Genomic DNA, 18589 nt, shown 5'->3' with positions numbered 1-18589 from the left:
GCCCTCTTTTACAATGTCCTTGCTCAGTATCCTTATTTGATACTATTGTCCGATGTGTCGAGGTCAGATCGACTATTGGCTTTCCCCTTCTCCTCAGTTTAAAGCCTAGTCTATGACGCTCTGGACGTTGTATGCCAGCATCCTCGTCCCAGCTGTGCTCAGGTGCAGTCCGTCTCTCCTGTAGAGCCTGTTCTTCCCCAAGAAAGTTGTCCAGTTCTGAACAAAGTGGAAACCCTCCTCTTCGCACCATCTCCTCAGCCAACCGTTTATTGCTTGTAGTTCACTCTGCCTCCTTGCGTCCGCTCTCGGTACTGGCAGGATCTCTGAGAAGGCTATCTTCCTTGTCCTCAGTTTCAGTTTCCTCCCCAGGATCCTGAACTGGTCAGTTAGTGTAGTCCTGTTGTAGCTCCTCCTGCTGACTTCGTTGGTTCCAATGTGCATTACTTCTGCTGTCTCCTCCGTCTCGGCTCCCTCCAGGATCCTCTCAATTCTGTCGATGACGTCCTTCGTTCTTGCCCCCGGGAGACATGTCACTGGTCGGTCCTCTCTCCCTCCGGCTATGTGACTGTCCACTTCTTTCAGGATTGAGTCTCCCACTACGATAGCAGATCTCCCCTTCCTCAACTGTCTCTCTGATCTCAGGTCTGTGTCAGTGGCGCAGTCCGCTAGTCCTTCCTCCGGGCTCTGTTGGGTCTTCACCTCATCTGCCTGTCCAGATCCTCTGTAAGGTCCTACTCCCATGGCGTCTGGTGGATTCTGTCGTCCAACTGTTGGTTCTCTCCTGGTGTGCTGGTGGTCCTGTGCCTGTCCTGTGCTGTGCTGGTGATCCTGCAGGCCTCCTCGATGAACTTCTCGAGCTCTCTAACTTGTTCCGTGATGTGGCTCTCCCTGGTGGTGTCTTCAGTTGCCCAGCACTGTTTCTCTATGGTGCAGAGTCCCTCCAGCTCCTGGACTCTAACCTGCAGTCTCCCGACCTCCTTCTTCAGGCTATCCAGTTCCTGGCATCAACCGCATATGTATGCCTGCCTCCCAGAGAGGAGGTAGTCATACATATGACACACGGTGCAGTATACTGGGAAGCTCCGCTGGGTTCCTGCTGCCTCCATTTCTCTTTTCTCGTTCCTATAGTCCCTCGGTGTGTGGGAGTGGTGCCCGGCATGCAGCTAGCTGAAAGAGTAGAGAGAGAAGAGAAGAATGAGAAGAGAAGAAAAATACCTGTGGTTTATTTTTCAGAAGTTAGAATTTGCTGCTGAGCTGCCTGGGCTCCTAGCTCCTTCTCAAAGGCACTCTCGCTAAGGCGCTGTTAGCCTCTCCCCTTTTAAGGGAGAGCTCCGGGTCTGCTGCCGGTGATGTCAGGGGGTGGGCGGAGCTAACTCTCGCCTCAGCCCCTCACCCTCTAGCTCTCTCCTGCTCCTTCCCTTCTGCCTCCACATGTCTCCTCTGTCCTGCCTTCTGCTTCTCTCCTCAGCCCTCTCCTCCTCTGCCTGCCCCGATCTCAGAACAAGCTGAAAGCAAGCTGATCTGCGATCCTTAGCCCCTCCCCTTTTAAGGGGGAGCTCCGGGTCTGCTGCCGGTGATGTCAGGGGGTGGGCAGAGCTAACTCTCGCCTCAGCCCCTCACCCTCTGGCTCTCTCCTGCTCCTTCCCTTCTGCCTCCACGTGTCTCCTTTGTCCTGCCTTCTGCTTCTCTCCTCAGCCCTCTCCTCCTCTGCCTGCCCCGATCTCAGAACAAGCTGAAAGCAAGCTGATCTGTGATCCTTAGCCCCTCCCCTTTTAAGGGGGAGCTCCGGGTCTGCTGCCGGTGATGTCAGGGGTGGGCGGAGCTAACTCTCGCCTCAGCCCCTCACCCTCTGGCTCTCTCCTGCTCCTTCCCTTCTGCCTCCATGTGTCTCCTCTGTCCTGCCTTCTGCTTCTCTCTTCAGCCCTCTCCTCCTCCATGAATTTATTGTGTATGTAATATTTAATAAACTATGAATATTTAAAAGATATGATAAAATTATATTTATGGTATAATTATTTAATATATATCTAGCTTTGAGGATTATACGTGTTGTACAGATTATTAGCTATTTAAAGATTTTGATAAGCTCCGTGGGAAGATTTGTTGATGAATATGCATAAGATAAATTTGCTTGCACTGTCTTGTCTGCATATTCATTGTGGGCATCCTGAAAACTTGGCTGGCTTGATATGTCTGTTTCATGTGATTTTTCTTGGGAGTAGCAGGCATACGCAACTCTCTAATATACAGTATATTCAAAACTTGCCCTGTTGGTAGCCCTTGTGGAATGGGAATGAATACCATTGGCCTAGGCTGTGAAGGAACATAGCAAGATCTTGCTATTTAACGTTTTTTCTGACTCTGGCTGATACATTGTCCCTGCTGTTGTGGAAACATGTGAAGGAACATAGGCACAAATGATGTACCAATTTTATTTCATATATCTTTTATTGATCAAACAGAACAAATCAAGCAGCATAAACAGAACAGTCAGGTAATCTGTTTGAACAAAGCAGTTTAACCGCCCACCCGAACACAAAAAAAAGAAGAGAGAAATATATATGTACATGCCAATTTTATAAAGACAATATACAGTATGTGTGTGCCTTTATAAAATTGCTTCCTCAAAGATCTTATAATAAGTTACACAAAATCTGTGGTAGGAATAACTTTGTTTTACTTATGTTTGCCCGATGCAAGCATATTCTATAACATAAATGAGCAGCTAAGTAACCTAGCAATCCCTTCTTCTCCCTTAGAGATCCTTTGTGCTTGTTCCATGCTTTCTTGAAGTTCTTCCATGCACCTACCACCCTTTCTGTAAAGCTGTATTTCCTTAGATTATTTCAAAGTCTTTCCCCTTTCATCTTCATCCTATATCCCCTCATTCTAGAACTTCCTTTCACCCGAAAGAGGTCTATCTCCTGGACATTTGTGCCATGGAGTTATTTGAATGTCTCTCTGACTTTTCTTACATTTGTCTCTGTATGCTTTATGATGAAGACCACTGACAATTTTAGTAGCTGCCCTCTGGACTGACTCCATTCTGTTTATAATCTTTAAAGGTATGATCTCCAGAACTGTACATAGTACTGTAAATGAGGTCTCATTAGAGACTAATACGGAGCCATTATCATCAAGATTCTCCTGCTGCCCATTCCTCTCCCTATGCAGCCAAGTATCCTTCTGGCTTTTGCCATCACTTTTCTACCAGATATGGTCACCCTCAGGGTAGGCCAAGTGGCCCCTCCCCATCGATGGAAAGTAAGACAAGCAAGCAATGTGGGTAAGAAAGGCAACGGGAACTGCAATTGTGCAAGCGGTGCTGCTTGCCCAAAGCTTCCCTCTGACGCAGCTTCCTGTTTCCGCCTGGGCGCATGATGCGGTGGAGCAGGGCAGGGGCCCAGTGTACTTGGGTGCTTAGGGACCCTCGACGAATTAATCCTGCCCTGCTTTTTTCATGTACAGAAGTACTTTACCCCTATATTGTACTACTGCCTTGGGATTTTGCAGCCCAAGTGCCAAATTTTAGACCATTATTTCATCTTCATTAGAGTCTTTTCATATTTTCCACCCCATCCAAGCTGTGTAACCTATTGGAGATGTTGGTATCATCTGCAAAGAAGAAGTTACTCAATATCACTTACAAAACTGTTAAAAAGAACCAGAGAGAAAAATTGATCCTACTACTGCTAATCATTTTTATAGCACTACTAGACATATGCAGTGCTGTACATCAAAACCTAGAAGAGACAGTCCCTGCTGAAAAGAGCTTACAATCTAGGCAAGACAAACAAACTGGACAAGAAGGCGCATTTATACACAGTGCTCAGGTGGGGGAATTACAGAGGGAATGATAAGACAGATATTGGTTCTTAGAAAGTGGGTTAGAGTTTGGAATCAAAAGCATTTTTAAAGAAGTGGATTTTGAATCTGGATTTGAATACTGCCAGAGACAGAGATTGACATATCAAGTCAGGCAGTTTGTTCCAGGCATACGGTGCAAAGGGACAGTTTGGAGTTGTCCGTAGAGGAGAAGGATACAGACAGTGGCGAACCAAGGGAGGGCGGTCTGCCCCGTGTGCACGCTTGAAGGGGGTGCACAGCCGGCCGGGTCCAGAAGCTCCCGCGATGACTACTTCTGCTGCCTCTGCTCTGGAAGAGGTAAGTGACATCAGGGGGCGGGGGGTGGACGGCAGCTGCAGTCATCGTGGGATTTTGCTGATTTGGATGGAAAGGAGCATAACAGGGTGGTGGAAGGAGAAAAAGGGAGTCAGGGTGGTATGGAAGGGTGTGGAGGGTGAGAAAGGGAGTCAGGGTGGTATGGAAGTGTGGTGAAGGGTGAGAAATGGGGTCAGGGTGGTAAAGAACGGTGTGGAGGGTGAGAAAGGGGTCAGGGTGGTATGCAGCGTGGTGAAGGGTGAGAAAGGGGGTCAGGGTGGTATGGAAGTATGGTGGAGGGAGAGAAAGGGGCAGATGCTGATTGAATTGCAGGGAAAGGGAAAGAGACATAAGGAGGAAAGATACTGGATGGTATTGGGTTGGAGGGAAAGAAAGGGAGCTGATGCTGATGGAATTGGTGTGCAGGGAAAGGGAGGAAACATAAGGGGGAAGGATACTGGATGGAATTGGGTTGGATGGAAAGAAAGGGTGCTGATGCTGATGGAAGTGGGAGGGGGAGGAAGGTAGAGGAGAGAGTGAAATGCCAGACCATGGGAGTGTGGGAGAGGGAAGGAGAGGAGAGAGATACCAGACCATTGGTGGAGGGAAGGGAAGAAGATGGATGCCAGACCAATGGGGGTGAAGGGAGAGATGGAAGGGGGAGGCATAAAGTTTCTGGAAGGGGAATAGAAGAAGAGAAGATGCCATATAGAAGTGGCAGAGAGAGGGTAGACAGTGGATGAAAGGAAGAGAGTGACAAGAAGATGAAGAAAGCAGAAACCAGAGTCTGTCTATTTTTTTTTTTTTTTGCTTTAGGGGAGATGCATCGCTGTTTCGGTGGTGTTGCATTGTACGCAGAGTCCAGTTTCTTGGTGCTTCAGTTTAACCTTTGTCTACGTATTTTTATTCTATCTCCCCATTTACAAAACTGTAGAGCATTTTGTAGCGTTGGCATCTGAGCTGTTACCACCATGGCTAAAATCCTCACTACAGTTTTGTAAAAGGGGGAGGGGTTAGTCTGTGATTACATACTAGGCGAAGGTGTTTTTCTGTGTTCTTTGTGTTCAAAAAGACATGGTTTTCTGTTAGGATTGACTGTGTAGGATTGATCTGTACTAGTCTGGCTTGTTTAGTTTTACAATGGGTATATTGATGTTGTACTGCTCACTGCAGTATGTAAGATGCTGCCTTTTCCTAGGTACACTCTTGTGTGACATGTGGATTGTTACTAAAAATCATATTTTTCATACAGATTGGGGGGGTGTCAAAAAATGATGGGCCTCGGGTGTCACATATGCTAGGTACACCACTGGTTACAAATAAGAGAGACTTATGCGATGAGCAGAGTGGCCGGGGGGGGGGGGGGGGGAGGGTGGAATGTGGAGAGAGATGTGGAGAGAGAATGTGGAGAGAGATACTGAGGAACTGTGGAGCTAATACACTTCTAGGTTGGTAAGAGGAGTTTGAACTGTATACGGAAATGGATAGAAAGTCAATGAAATGACTTGGAGAGAGTGGAGAGAGGGGTAATGTGAGCAAAGCAACATCGATGGAATATGAGGCATGCAGCAGAGTTTTGAACAGATTGAAAGGGAGAGAGATGATTTAGCGGAAGGCCAGTGAAAAGCAGTTTGTAGTAGTCTAGGCGAGAGGTGTTGAAGGTCTAGGCAGTGCACTCAGAAAAGAAGAGTCTGATTTGATTGTCATTGTAAAGAAAGAAACAACAGGTTTTAGCAGTCTTTTGGATATGTGAAGAGAAAGAGAGAGATGAGTCAAAGATTACCCAAAGGTTGCGAGCTGACAAGACAGGGAGGATGAGGGTATTGCTCACAGAAATAGAGAACGGGGAAAGAGGAGAGACAGGTGGAAAGATAAGGAACTCAGTCTTAGGCATATTTAATTTTAGATAGCAGCAAGATATCCAGGTAGTACAGGTTGAAACCTGGGATTGAATGTCAAGATTTCAGTGTAGAGAGATAGATCTGCGAGTCATTGGCTTAGAGGGAAGAAATGTAGATGGAAAAAAGAAATGGGCCCAGGACAGAGCCCTGAGGTACATCAACCGATAGCAAGATGGCAGCGGAAGAGGATCCACCATAGCATATGCTAAAAGTGTGATGGGAAAGATAGGAAGAAAACCATATAAGAACAGAGCCCTGAAATCCAAGCAAGGACAGTGTATCAATGAGTAGGTGGTGATTTACCGCGTCACAAGCTGTGGATAGATCAAGAAGGATGAGGATGAAGTACAGGCCTTTGGATTTGGCCAGAAGCAGGCCACTGGAGACTTTTGAAAGGGCAGTTTCTGTAGAATGAAGAGGGTGAAAGCCCGATTGAAGCGGGTCAAGGATAGCCTGCGATGAAAGAAAATCAAGACAATGGCGGTGAACAGCTGTTCAAGTAGCTTGGATAAGAAGGGGAGGAGGGAGACAGGATGATAGTTGGAAGGGCAGGTAGGGTCTAGCAAGGGTTTTTAAGTAGTGATGTAACAACGGCATATTTGAAGGTGTCAGGCATAGGTTAAGGATGTAGCAGATAGAGGGGATGACAATAGGAGAGATGGGTGAGAATTGGATCAGAGGAACAGGTGGTGAGTTTGGAGGAGGAATGAAAATGTGCAGTTTCCTCAGTAATTTCAGGAAAGGATGATAAGGTGATAAGGGTTGGGTTTGGTAGAGCAGGCTGGAGAAGGTAGTTCGGTTCAGAACTTAAGGTTAATTTTTTAAACCTTGTCATAGAAGTGCTTTGCCATAGTCTGTGGGAAGAGTGACGGAGAAATAAAACCTAGTATTACTCTTTTCCTTAGAGTGAACTCTGTTTACCACTACACTTTATCATCGTTTGCTCAACCAGTTTGTAACTCAGTCAGTCATTTTAAGGTGCTCAGTTTATTTATAAGTCTCCAATGCAAAACTGTGTCAAAGGCTTTGCTGAAATTTAAGTACACTACATCTAGTATTCTCACTTAATCCAACTCTTTGGTCATAATCAGATTCATCTGACAAGACTTAACTCTAAAACCATGCTGCTTTGTGTCAAGCAATTCATTGGATTCCAGAAACTGTACTATCCTCTCTCTTAAATTATTCAATATAGAAGCCAGTCTAACCAGCCTGTAGATCGCAACCTCCTCCTTACTTCAGCTTTTGTAGAGATTGATCTCATCCATCCTTCTCCAGGATCAGAATTGAATCTAAGAAAGCACTGAAGAGGTAGTATAGCAGATTCACAGAACTTCCCTAAGGTGCTTCAGTATCTTTGGATGTATCCCATCTAGCCCCATCTCTTTGTTTACCTTTAGTATAGTTAGCTCCTGATGAATGCAGTCTTCTGAAAATCATCCATGGTCTACCTCACTTTCATTTCTAATTGTATCTACCGTATTTTCTGCAGACCTAGCCTTTCATCTGTGAACAAAGAACAGAAATAATTAATTCTGTGTTAACATAGAAACATGATTGCAGGTAAAGGCCAAATGGCCCATCCAGTCTGCCCATCCGCAGTAACCATTATCTCTTTCTCTCTCTATGAAATCCCATGTGCCTATCCCAGGCTTTTTTGAAATCAGACACAGTCTCTGTCTCCACCACCTCTACCGGGAGACTGTTCCATGCATCTACTACCTCTTAACTTCATCCTATGCCCTCTAATTCCAGAGCTTCCTTTCAAATGAGAGACTTGACTCATGCATTTACGCCAAATAGGTATTTAAATGTCTCTGTCATATCTCCTTTCTCCCACCTTTCCTCCAAAATATACAGACTGAGATCTTTAAGTTAGTTCCCATATGCCTTATGATGAAGACCATGCACCATTTTAGTAACCTTCCTCTTGACAGACTCCATCCTTTTTAGATCCTTTTGAAGGTGCGACCTCCAGAATTGTACACAGTATTCTAAATGAGGTTTCACCAAAGAAGGTCTCACCAAAGAGGTCTCACCAAAGAAGTACGGAACAGTACTTCTTTGGCAATGCTGAGAAAATGCTTTGGATTAGTCTAAAGTTGCACAGTTGGACGGCCTTCACTGCAGCTGTAATCCAGACCACCAGCCAGTGTCATTAGCAGAGTGAGTAAAGCCTGAAAGTCAAAGCAGGCACTGAAGAAGAGTTGAGAGAGCCTTTTGCTGTATCTCATTAGCTGTTTGTCATAGCATTTTATGTACTGTAGATATAAAATCTAATTTCACAATTGCTTCAGGACAGAAAAATCTGTCCTGTTTATTTGACGCCTGTGCTGTACATTGAACCTAATCTCGATCTGTGTGGATATGTTGTCTTACTTATGGAGCTACAATTACTTTTCATTTCGTATATCATCTCACTTAGCTGGGGAACACTTTATTTGGACATGACATTAGGAAGTTTCTTTAATTAAAAATTGATCCCCTGATATTCAGCTCATGGCAGATATCATTTTTTCATTGCTGGCTATCCTTAAAATTTTTATGCACAGCAAAACATCAGGAAAATCCAAATAAACAATTGCAAAAAAAAATAAATAATAATAATAATTTTATGCACAGATATTCAGTGCTGAATACCCAGGTATAAAACAGCTGTTGGCACTTAACTGGGCACTGGTTGCCATACATGAAGAAGGACACGGTACTACTCAAGAGGGTCCAGAGAAGAGCGACTAAAATGGTTAAGGGACTGGAGGAGTTGCCATACAGTGAAAGATTAGAGAAACTGGGCCTCTTCTCCCTTGAAAGGAGGAGAATGAGAGGGAACATGATCGAAACATTCAAGATAATGAAGGGAATAGACTTAGTAGATAGAGACAGGTTGTTCACCCTCTCCAAGGTAGAGCAAACAAGAGGAAACTCTCTAACGTTGAAAGGGAATTGATTCTGTACAAATGTAAGGAAGTTCTTCTTCACCCAGAGAGTGGTAGAAAACTGGAACGCTCTTCCGGAGTCTGTTATAGGGGAAAACACCCTCCAGGGATTCAAGACAAAGTTAGACAAGTTCCTGCTGAACCAGAACATACGCAGGTAAGGCTAGACTCAAGGAGGGCACTGGTCTTTGACCTAAGGGCCGCTGAGTGAGCGGACTGCTGGTCACGATGGACCACTGGTCTGACCCAGCAGCGGCAATTCCTTTGTTCTAGTGATATTCAGACTGATACCTGGCTAACTACCCAGATAATTTTAGGACAGCTTTTTTGTTATCCTTTCTTTATCTGTATATTTAGCTAGTTAATAGACTGAATATCAGCACTGTCCAGTTAACTCCTAGCTCTGCTTTAGTTCCTTCTGCTTTAGGACCTTCTAGATATAAATAAGAAGAAATATATCTCAATTATACTTAATGCCGCCTACTTTCCCATCCTATTTTCAAGAGCAAAATTCACTGGAGTAGAACCTGGTAGGAAAGAGAGAAGAGGTATTAGACACTGGGTGTTAACCTATGGAGAAATCTAATCACTTTTAATCATCTGAAGGCCACTAGCAATGCAGCACTCAAATGCTCCAGAAGTTTTGATATTGCCAGAAATTTTCAGCAGCATTATCTGGAGCCACTAAAAATCCATGGCTGGCCTCAGAGAATACTAAGAAAATTGACCCTGGTCCCTCCACAGGAAATTGCTCAAGACACAGCTATTTGTAGATGCTTTCATCTAGTTAATAATTGCCTTTTGTGGCAAAGCTGATGAACTGTTTACGATCATTCTTATTATGGTTTTTAGTCTCTAATAATGTTTTAATATGATTTTTTAGGATTATTTGTCTGTTATGTTGATTCTGTTTGTAAATTATGTATGTAACTTTGTGAACTGTTTAGTTATAAACAGTATAGAAATTTTTAAAATAAGTAAAAATAAAATAATATTAAAGAAACAAAGAAATCATAGAGAGTTGATGTCTAAGATGTCAAACAAATAAATAATCCACATAAAAATGTCTAGGGCCTGAACCTCTGGTGAAACATATTGACCTAACACAGTCCGTGTTTCGACAGTATAGTCTTCTTCAGGGGTCCCTATTTGGTCCGTGTTGGGTCCATATGTTTCACCAGAGGTTTAGGCCCTAGAAATTTTTATGTAGATTATTTATTTGTTTGAATAAAGCCTTCATCTTGGACTCTCCAGAATTTCTTTGCTTCTTCGATATGGCCCCAGAGAATGGCATTTATTTGAGTAGGAGTCGTTCCTATCTGAATAAATGTCACTGATTTCTTAGTTATGAAATTCTATAGTGGTTTGTGGTAAGTCTGAATTATGCTTAACATTCTGCAAGAGGACAGACAAGATGAGATTTTAAGCTCTTAGCTATCTCACACTTGTAGCAGACTTCTGGGGAATGTTTTCTGTGACTTGGTCAATCCTTTTTCCAGGTCAATGGCCACAATTTACAATGTCCCATAGATCCGAGAAGCTTAGACAGCTGCGTGAACCTTTGGAAGACTTTTGATCTGTTTGTGGTTGGTATGTGAACAGGCTTATTCATCCACAATCTCTCTCTTGATTTATTCACAGATATTGTGAACAGAGATATCAAGACAACCTTACGAGTTTTGTACAGTCTGTTTTCCAAGTATAAAAATAAATGAACCACAAGCACAGTGAAGGTGGATACCAGGATCAAGATTTTCTTGTTCATATATGTTTTGAGAACATATATTTAAAATAGATTTTTATGGTCTTGTCAGACGCTGAGTGATGCCCTTTCATCACTGATACAGACTAAGAAAAATGCTCTCTCGTATATCCTATGCTGTGTATTGTCTCTGGTGTTTTCATTATCTAGTTATTCTGACACCAGAAGTAGACAGTGAACACTTATTGGGCTAGATTCACTAAGCAAACAGATCGTGTACAGATCGGTTTGCGACCCCGACCTGATTCACTAACCCTTTTCCTGCTGCTGTTCTACTTCCAGATCCGTAACATGATGTATGTATGCTTGGTATTGTACACTATCGATCAATAGTGTGTGCTATTTCTCAACGTTATAATGTGCGCTATTGATAAATAATGCGTGTATTAAGCATAGGTCAGATGAAGAGGCTTCTCAGATGAGTAAAGGCACATATATTATGATTTTGAACCTCATGGCCTAATTCTTTTTCTATTTTGAAGATTTACACCACATAGTATCCATTCCAAAAGAAATAAGGATAAAATAATAGTGAAAAAAATGTTGATCTCCCCAGAACACCTACAGTTGGTACATGCATAAATACACATGATCTTTTTGGCAGGACTACATCACAATTAAATTTTAGAAAAGTTATTTTCTGCTTGTAAAGCAGGCTATACGTGTGTGTGTGGGGATGGGGATGGGGGGGGTTAAGCTTTATAAAATTAAGTCCCCATAGGCACAGTGCCATTGAATATATGAACAAAGTTCTGGCACATAATCGGATACCAGTGCTGATGAAAAATGGGCCCAAGAGATTGAAACCATTATTCTTGCGTGTAGCCATGATTGGTTCAGTAACAAATGACATAACAGAGAATGGAATGATTCAATTTGTGATGTCAGCACTATCATATACTGATTAGATCTTCATGGATTTCAAGAGGTGCTTGGAAATATCGCCTCGCTACTCTTCTCATGCTTCCTCTTCCTTGCTTGTGCATAAAAGATTTTTAAAATCCATTAAAATGCATTAAGAATTTTAGAAAATTATTTTATTAAACCATTAATGTGCAGAATATGCTGATTTATACATGTAAAAGGGCTCTTCTAAAATTTGATCACACCTAAAAGTATGTGCATTGTAAGCTGGTTCATACTGTACTTGTGGGAAAATTCTGCAGAAAAAAATTTTTAAATTCTGTGCACAATATTTTAAAATTCTTCAAAACTTATTTCTAGTGTTTTTGACAGAATGCCCCATCATAAGACTTGAAACTCCTCTTGATTTTTCCAATTCTCAGGCTCCAGCCTTCCCAGTTCTCTCTCTCTCTCATTCCAACTGCAAGTATCTCTCCTCTAACTCCCAGCATGACCTTTAGTTCTGCTTCCCCCCCAGTCTTATTTCAAATGCATTACCTCCACTTCTTATCCCCCCCCCAGTTAAACACCCTGCCTCTCTTTCTACTCCCCTCCTCAACTATTATTGTGTCTCTCCTCCACCCTCGCTCATGGCAGACCCTCAGGCTTGATCCACCCACCAGTGATACATTCTCAGCTTTCTGCTTCTACCCCCCTCCCATAGCACAGCTTTCTCTCCCCGCCGCCTAATCCATGAAATATTCTCACCTTGTTCTGCACCACTCCAATCCCCATGGCACATTCACTTTGGTCTGCCTCCCCTCCAAGGCTCATTCACTTTGCTCTGTTCTCCCCCCACTTCCACACACTCACTTTGCTCTGCTGCCCCCCTTCACCCTAGGCATACTTACTTTGTTTTAGTTCCTTCTCAACCTCTACCATGAGTAGCAACACCTCTGTTCACTCTCTCTCTCTCTCACCTTCTCTTGCTGAGCTCATGCACCAACATGAGAAGGAAGTGAACTGCTGCATATCTGGTCACTTCCTCCTCTTGTGCCATCTAAGCCCTGCTTATATGAACTCTGTAGACCCTCACGTTTGAGTCTAAGATGGGTGCAAAAGATGAGGAAGTGACCCGATTTGCAGTGATTCATTTTCTCCTCTTCTTATCACACAAGCTCAGAGTGGGAGGGGGAGAGAGAGTGAATAAATATGCTGCTGCTTGTGGCTGCGCTGAATTTGACATGAGAAATGCAGAATTCTGCACATTCTGTGGATGTGGAGAATTATGCGCAAATTCTGTGCTGTGCAGTTGACATGTACGGAACTTCTCTTGAAGTAATACTTAACAGAGTAGCTGTGCTTAGAGTATGGGTGGAGTTGTGATTTACTCAAATATTTTATGCACATAAAATATGCATGACCAAATGAATTATACTTGTGACCGTTTATGCCTGTGGTTTCAGTGTAGGCACAATTTCTGCACAAGTGAAATCTGAACTTGAAATTGACTTGTGCTAACATTTTATAAAGACACATAGAGGGGCATATTCAAAAGAACGTCTGTGTCTGAGTTTGGATGTTTTGGAAAAGGCTTCCAGAAATCCAGTAGAGAATATGTTCATTTTCAAAACTGCAAGATGTCTATCTTTTATGTTTGAGAATAAATTATCTAGATGTTTGGGCCCTTAGTATGTCTATCTTTTTTGGCCATTCTCAAATACAGTCAAACCTCTGTTTGCGAGTAACGTGGTTTGCGAGTGTTTGCAAGATGAGCAAAACACTCCTGCAAACTTTGACTCGCAAACCGAGCATTGACTCAATATGCGAGCCCCCACCCCCATCCCCAAGAACCAGCTTTGCCCCCTCACCCCCTGAGAGATCAGCGGCAGGCTCTTTCGGCACCATCATGTCCTGTGGATTGGTGCTGTGTGCCGGTGTCCTGTCCACTCGAGGTAAGGGTTTGGGCTGCAGGGGGGGGGGGGGGAGAGTGAAGCCAGTTCCCAAGGGTGGGGAGGGGTGGAAGCGCGCCAGTGGCCTCAGGGGGGTGTGTTTTTGGGATATGGTGGGGTGGGGTGGGAGTTCGCCAGTGGCCTCAGGGGGGGAGGTCTTTTTGGGATGTGGAACGAATCATCCAAGTTTCCCTTACTTTGTATGGGGAAACTCACTTTGATATATGAACACTTTGGTGTACGAGCATGCTTCTGGAACAAATTAAGCTCGCAAACCAAGTTTCCACTGTATAAAGATATCCACATGAAAAATGCACAAAAGGGTCATTCCATGCCAAGTGGACCATACTGAAAATCGCCCACGCTCAACCCCCCTTGAAATCCAACCAAATTTTACAGGGATGTTATCTAGGGTCTCAAATAAAACTCTGTAAAATTGTTTGGATCTATCTCAATTTGGTCAGGAGCTAGGGGTGGTTGAACAAAAACAATCGATCCACTCCCATGCCTCGTGTGACCTAAAATGCTAACTTTGCTTAAGCACTGCAGCAGAAGGAAACTATCTAGGAGTCTGAAATTTTGTAGTTTGATACAACACTTGGGGCAAGTTTCTGTGCCAAGTTTGAAATCTTTTGCAAACGTGCTTCCATTTCTACAGGTCAGAAAAGTAGGCAAAAAAATTCACGAATGAAAATTTTTGGCACAGTTTGGCTCCATATTGCTACTGGTAGGTAAGTCAGCTGAGGGTACAACTTTACCAGCAGACATGTACCATGAAGCACTTCCAAGATGTGCAATATGAGCTGAAGATATGACCATCCCAAAAATATGGCTTTATGCTTTTATGCAAATTTTCACTGTTTTTCAGATTCATATGGTGTCATGATGAACCTTAAAGCCATACAGCCACTGTGCTGTGATAGTTACAAGTCAGAACATGTTCATTAAAGCTGCATGTATCAGATATACTACTACAGTTATGCGTACATTCTTGTGAATCACATGATTATGTGTTTGGGCTTGCACGCAGTAAGTAGTTTGTGCAAGCCAATGCATATTTTGACTGTCATCTTGCATAAGTGCACAGTAAGTTTGTCAAACGCTGAGCATAGTACGAGACAAGTACTTGTGGCTGGTAAAACTTGGTTATTAGTTTTCAGTAGCACATTCATAATGAAGTGCCAATGACCCTGAAACATAACATGTTTACGCAAACAAGATATGCTTATCTTTAAACCATCAATTCTCACCAAAGAAAGGTTGGGTCCAAGATGAAACAGGATAGCTTCTGTAGCAAAAAACATGTTCTTTCAATTGATATTTTAAAAAAAACAAAAACAACCAAAACCCTACACATTAGTGAAACTTTGCATAAATGCATACAGACATATTTTTTGGATGGTCATATCTTCAGCTTCACTTCACTGTAAAGGCTCGTATTGCAAATCTTGGAAGTACCTCATGGTTCATATCTGCTGGTAAAGCTGTACCCTCAGCTGACTTACCTACCATCAGCAGTATGGAGCCAAACTTTGCCGAAAATTTTAGTTTGTGAACTTTTTTGCCTACTTTTCTGACCTGCAAAAATGGAAGCACATTCACAAAAGATTTCAAATTTGGCATAGAAACTTACCTCAAGGTGTTGTACCAAACTGCAAAATTTCAGACTCCTAGGTAGTTTCCTTCTGCCACAGTGCTTAAGCAAAGTTGAAATTTTAGGTCACACGAGGCATGGGAGTGGATTGATTGTTTTTGTTCAACCACCCCTAAGCTCCTGACCAAATTGAGATAAATCCCAAAAATTTTGCAGAGTTTCATTTGAGACCATAAACAACACTCCTGTAAAATTTGGATGAATTTCAAGGGGGTTGAGCATTGGCTACTGGTCCACTTGACATGGAATGACCCAAAAGCAAGTTTTTCTGCCATCCAAGCAGCCAGCATTCTTAGCAAACTGTCACAGGCAGCTGAGCATTCCTGAGTATGGCAGAGGGACACTCTAAGGATTACTGCAGTAAATGTCAAATTAAAAGTCCCAAGTACAGATGTCACTATAACTTACTTATATTGTATGATAAGCCTCCAAAACCTACTGTACCTACCTGTACACCAGAGCAGGTGCCATCTTTATGTAGGTACAGTAGGTTCTGGAGGACTCACCATACAATGTAAGCAAGTTATAGTGACATCTATAACTTGCTTACATTGGGACTTTTAATATGATATTTACTGCAGTAATCCTTAGAGTGCCCCTCTGCTCTGCTGTGCTGATGTATGTGAGTCATGTGAATCTATGATAGAGGCTTGACAGTACTGGTTTTTTCACATCTTTGGGTGGTGGGAAGGGGTTGGTAACCACTGGAAGAGTAAGGGGAGGGGGGTCATTCCTTAATTCCTCCAGTGGTTATCTGGTCAGTTTGGGCACCTTTTTAGCATTTATTTGCTTTTTGCTTTTAAACAGGTCTAGCTTCAAATGTCTAAATAAAGCCTTGTACAAGTTTGATTATCCCTGCAGAGCATCCAAGTGCTAAGCCCGTCCAAAACACGCCTCTTTCACTTTCAGTTTTTCATTAAGCAGGATCTAAGGATAACCAATATGTATTAGACATCCCTTGCCTGGGAACATGAAAAAATACTAATATATAAATAAAAAGATGAAGCTGAAGGACAGAAATGCTTCAGAGTTACAGTAAAATATTATTACTTGGTTAGCAAATGTTAAAGTTTTAAACAGATGTATGTCACAGCTGCTATTTCCTATAAGATAGGAAAATGGATGAGTCCTAGGTCATTATGTCCTAAGTGAACATGTTGATATCCCCTCTTTTGCTGACAGAGGTGAAACCAATAGCATATGATGCCTGAGCCATTGTTGTTGCTAGGGAAAATTACAAATGAGGTATGATTAACCAGAAACCATGTGACTTGGATAGAACCAATAGAACATTGCTAAGTAGGCAAGTTATCATTAGATCTTAATGAAGCAATTGTAATCTAATTGGAAGATGTACCAACTACGTATGTTTAATAATGAATTAATTGATGATGTTATAATCCCAATAAAACGGCCAGTCACTTGTAATTTGGTGAGACTCTTGGCTGGTTTCCTACTATTTAGTAGGATGCTAAGAACTCCCAAGGTCTTGAATATTTAAACTACACTTTTGTGTCTGGTAGTTTTTTCCTTGATCTTCTCTAGAGATAGACTAAGAGCTGAAGGGGTATGAAGCCTGTTTATGTAGTTATATAGAGCAAACAGTTCAGACATATGTATATGTCTGTAACCTCCTATCTGCCTTTGAACTTTGCAGAGACTTTCTTCAGGTTGCGAAATGAGACAAAACCAACAGTTGAATCGCAAAAAACCTAATGAAATCCCATGTATGCAGCATGAACTTAGTGAAAAAGGCTCCTTGTAACTGTGTGCCAAAGGCCCTATTTACCTCTCTGTGTTGCTACAGAATACTCGATTGCCTCATTAGCATTCATTTTAATGCAATGTGAGGGCATTGCTTGGTGCATACAAACAATGTTTTAGCCTCGGTAACTAAACACATGGTAGCTTTCTGCATTGGCCCCAAAATGTTGTAACTGTGTGTTACCAATGCTTATACAATAAAGCTAAAACATTGTACACTTGCTAAATTATGAGACAGTTTTGGTGTTCTATATGGGGTAAAATTGAAAGTATTTTTTTCATTTTCAGATTCCTTTAACTTATAAGTTTGTTGTTTTATGGCGTTATCTCATATTTTGCAAAAAAAAATAAATAAATAAAAACCAAAAAACCTGCTAAATTGTTTGATATATTACTGGGTATAACAATATAGTAAATCTTAAACTGTAAAAATAGTTCAGTTTTGTCTGAATGTGCTTGGTGGAATGCTGTTTTAGTAAAGAAATATGATGAGGTAGCTGCTGTTAAAATGCACATTTTACCAAATTTAAAAAAGTTTTGGAGACCTATAGATGATTGTCAGACTTCTGTATAATTTTAATGGTACTGTAATTTTGCCATTGTGAGGAGTGTTATAATTGTTCACACATGTATAAGTACATAAGTACATAAGTAGTCGCCTCCGCCGGGGCAGACCAGAGGTCCATCCAGCCTAGCGGTCCGCTCACGCGGCGGCCCATCAGGCATATTGCCTGATCAGCGGTCCCTGACTATTTTTATGCCTACCTCTACACTTATCTCTAAACCTTCCACTGCTCTTATCTGTACCCCTCAATCCCTTTGTCTTCCAGGAACCTATCCAGGTCATTCTTGAAACCCTGTACTGTGCTATTTCTTATCACGGCCTCCGGAAGGGTGTTCCATGTGTCCACCACCCTCTGTGTGAAAAAGAACTTCCTTGCGTTTGTTTTAAACCTGTCCCCCTTCAATTTCATCGAGTGACCCCTTGTTCTTGTGGTTTCTTTCAAATTGAAAAATCTGTCTTTGTCAACCTTTTCGATGCCCCTCAGGATCTTGAAGGTCTCTATCATATCTCCTCTGAGTCTCCGCTTTTCCAGGGAGAACAGCCCCAGCTTCTTCAGTCTGTCAGTGTATGTAAGGTTTTCCATACCCTTAATCAGTTTAGTTGCTCTTCTCTGGACTCCCTCAAGCATTGCCATGTCCTTTTTGAGGTACGGTGACACAGTATTCCAGATGCGGGCGCACCATAGCCCGGTACAGTGGCAGGATGACTTCCTTCGTTCTGGTTGAGATACCTTTCTTAATGATACCTAACATTTGGTTTGCTTTCCTCGAGGCTGTGGCGCATTGTGCCGACGCCTTCAATGTCGTGTCTACCATCACTCCCAAGTCTCTTTCCAGATTACTGACCCCTAGCATTGATCCCCCCATTTTGTAAGTGAACATCGGGTTCCTTCTCCCTATATGCATGACCTTGCATTTCCCTACATTGAAGCTCATTTGCCACTTTTTCGCCCATTTTTCCAATGTCGTAAGATCCCTTTGGAGATTCTCGCAGTCAACCGTGGTTTCAACCTTGCTGAATAGTTTGGTGTCATCTGCGAATTTGATGACCT

At 42.6% G+C, this 18589-nt stretch overlaps 1 protein-coding gene across 1 annotated transcript in view; it reads left to right on the top strand.

The window, feature by feature from the left end:
* PARVG (parvin gamma) overlaps positions 1 to 13324 on the top strand; it is a 186249-nt gene extending 172925 nt beyond the window's left edge. Inside the window, exon 13 of the mRNA XM_033952579.1 lies at positions 10640 to 13324. Coding sequence (XP_033808470.1) covers positions 10640 to 10713 — 74 coding nt within the window. The 3' untranslated portion in view covers positions 10714 to 13324. The remainder of the gene's footprint in view (positions 1 to 10639) is intronic.
* The last annotated feature ends 5265 nt before the right edge of the window (positions 13325 to 18589 follow it).

The sequence above is a fragment of the Geotrypetes seraphini genome, chromosome 7 (assembly GCF_902459505.1).
Source record: "Geotrypetes seraphini chromosome 7, aGeoSer1.1, whole genome shotgun sequence".
NCBI classification, from domain to species: Eukaryota; Metazoa; Chordata; class Amphibia; order Gymnophiona; family Dermophiidae; genus Geotrypetes; species Geotrypetes seraphini.
Note: the sequence above shows the minus strand (reverse complement) of the source record. Positions and strands in the feature narration are given on the sequence as shown.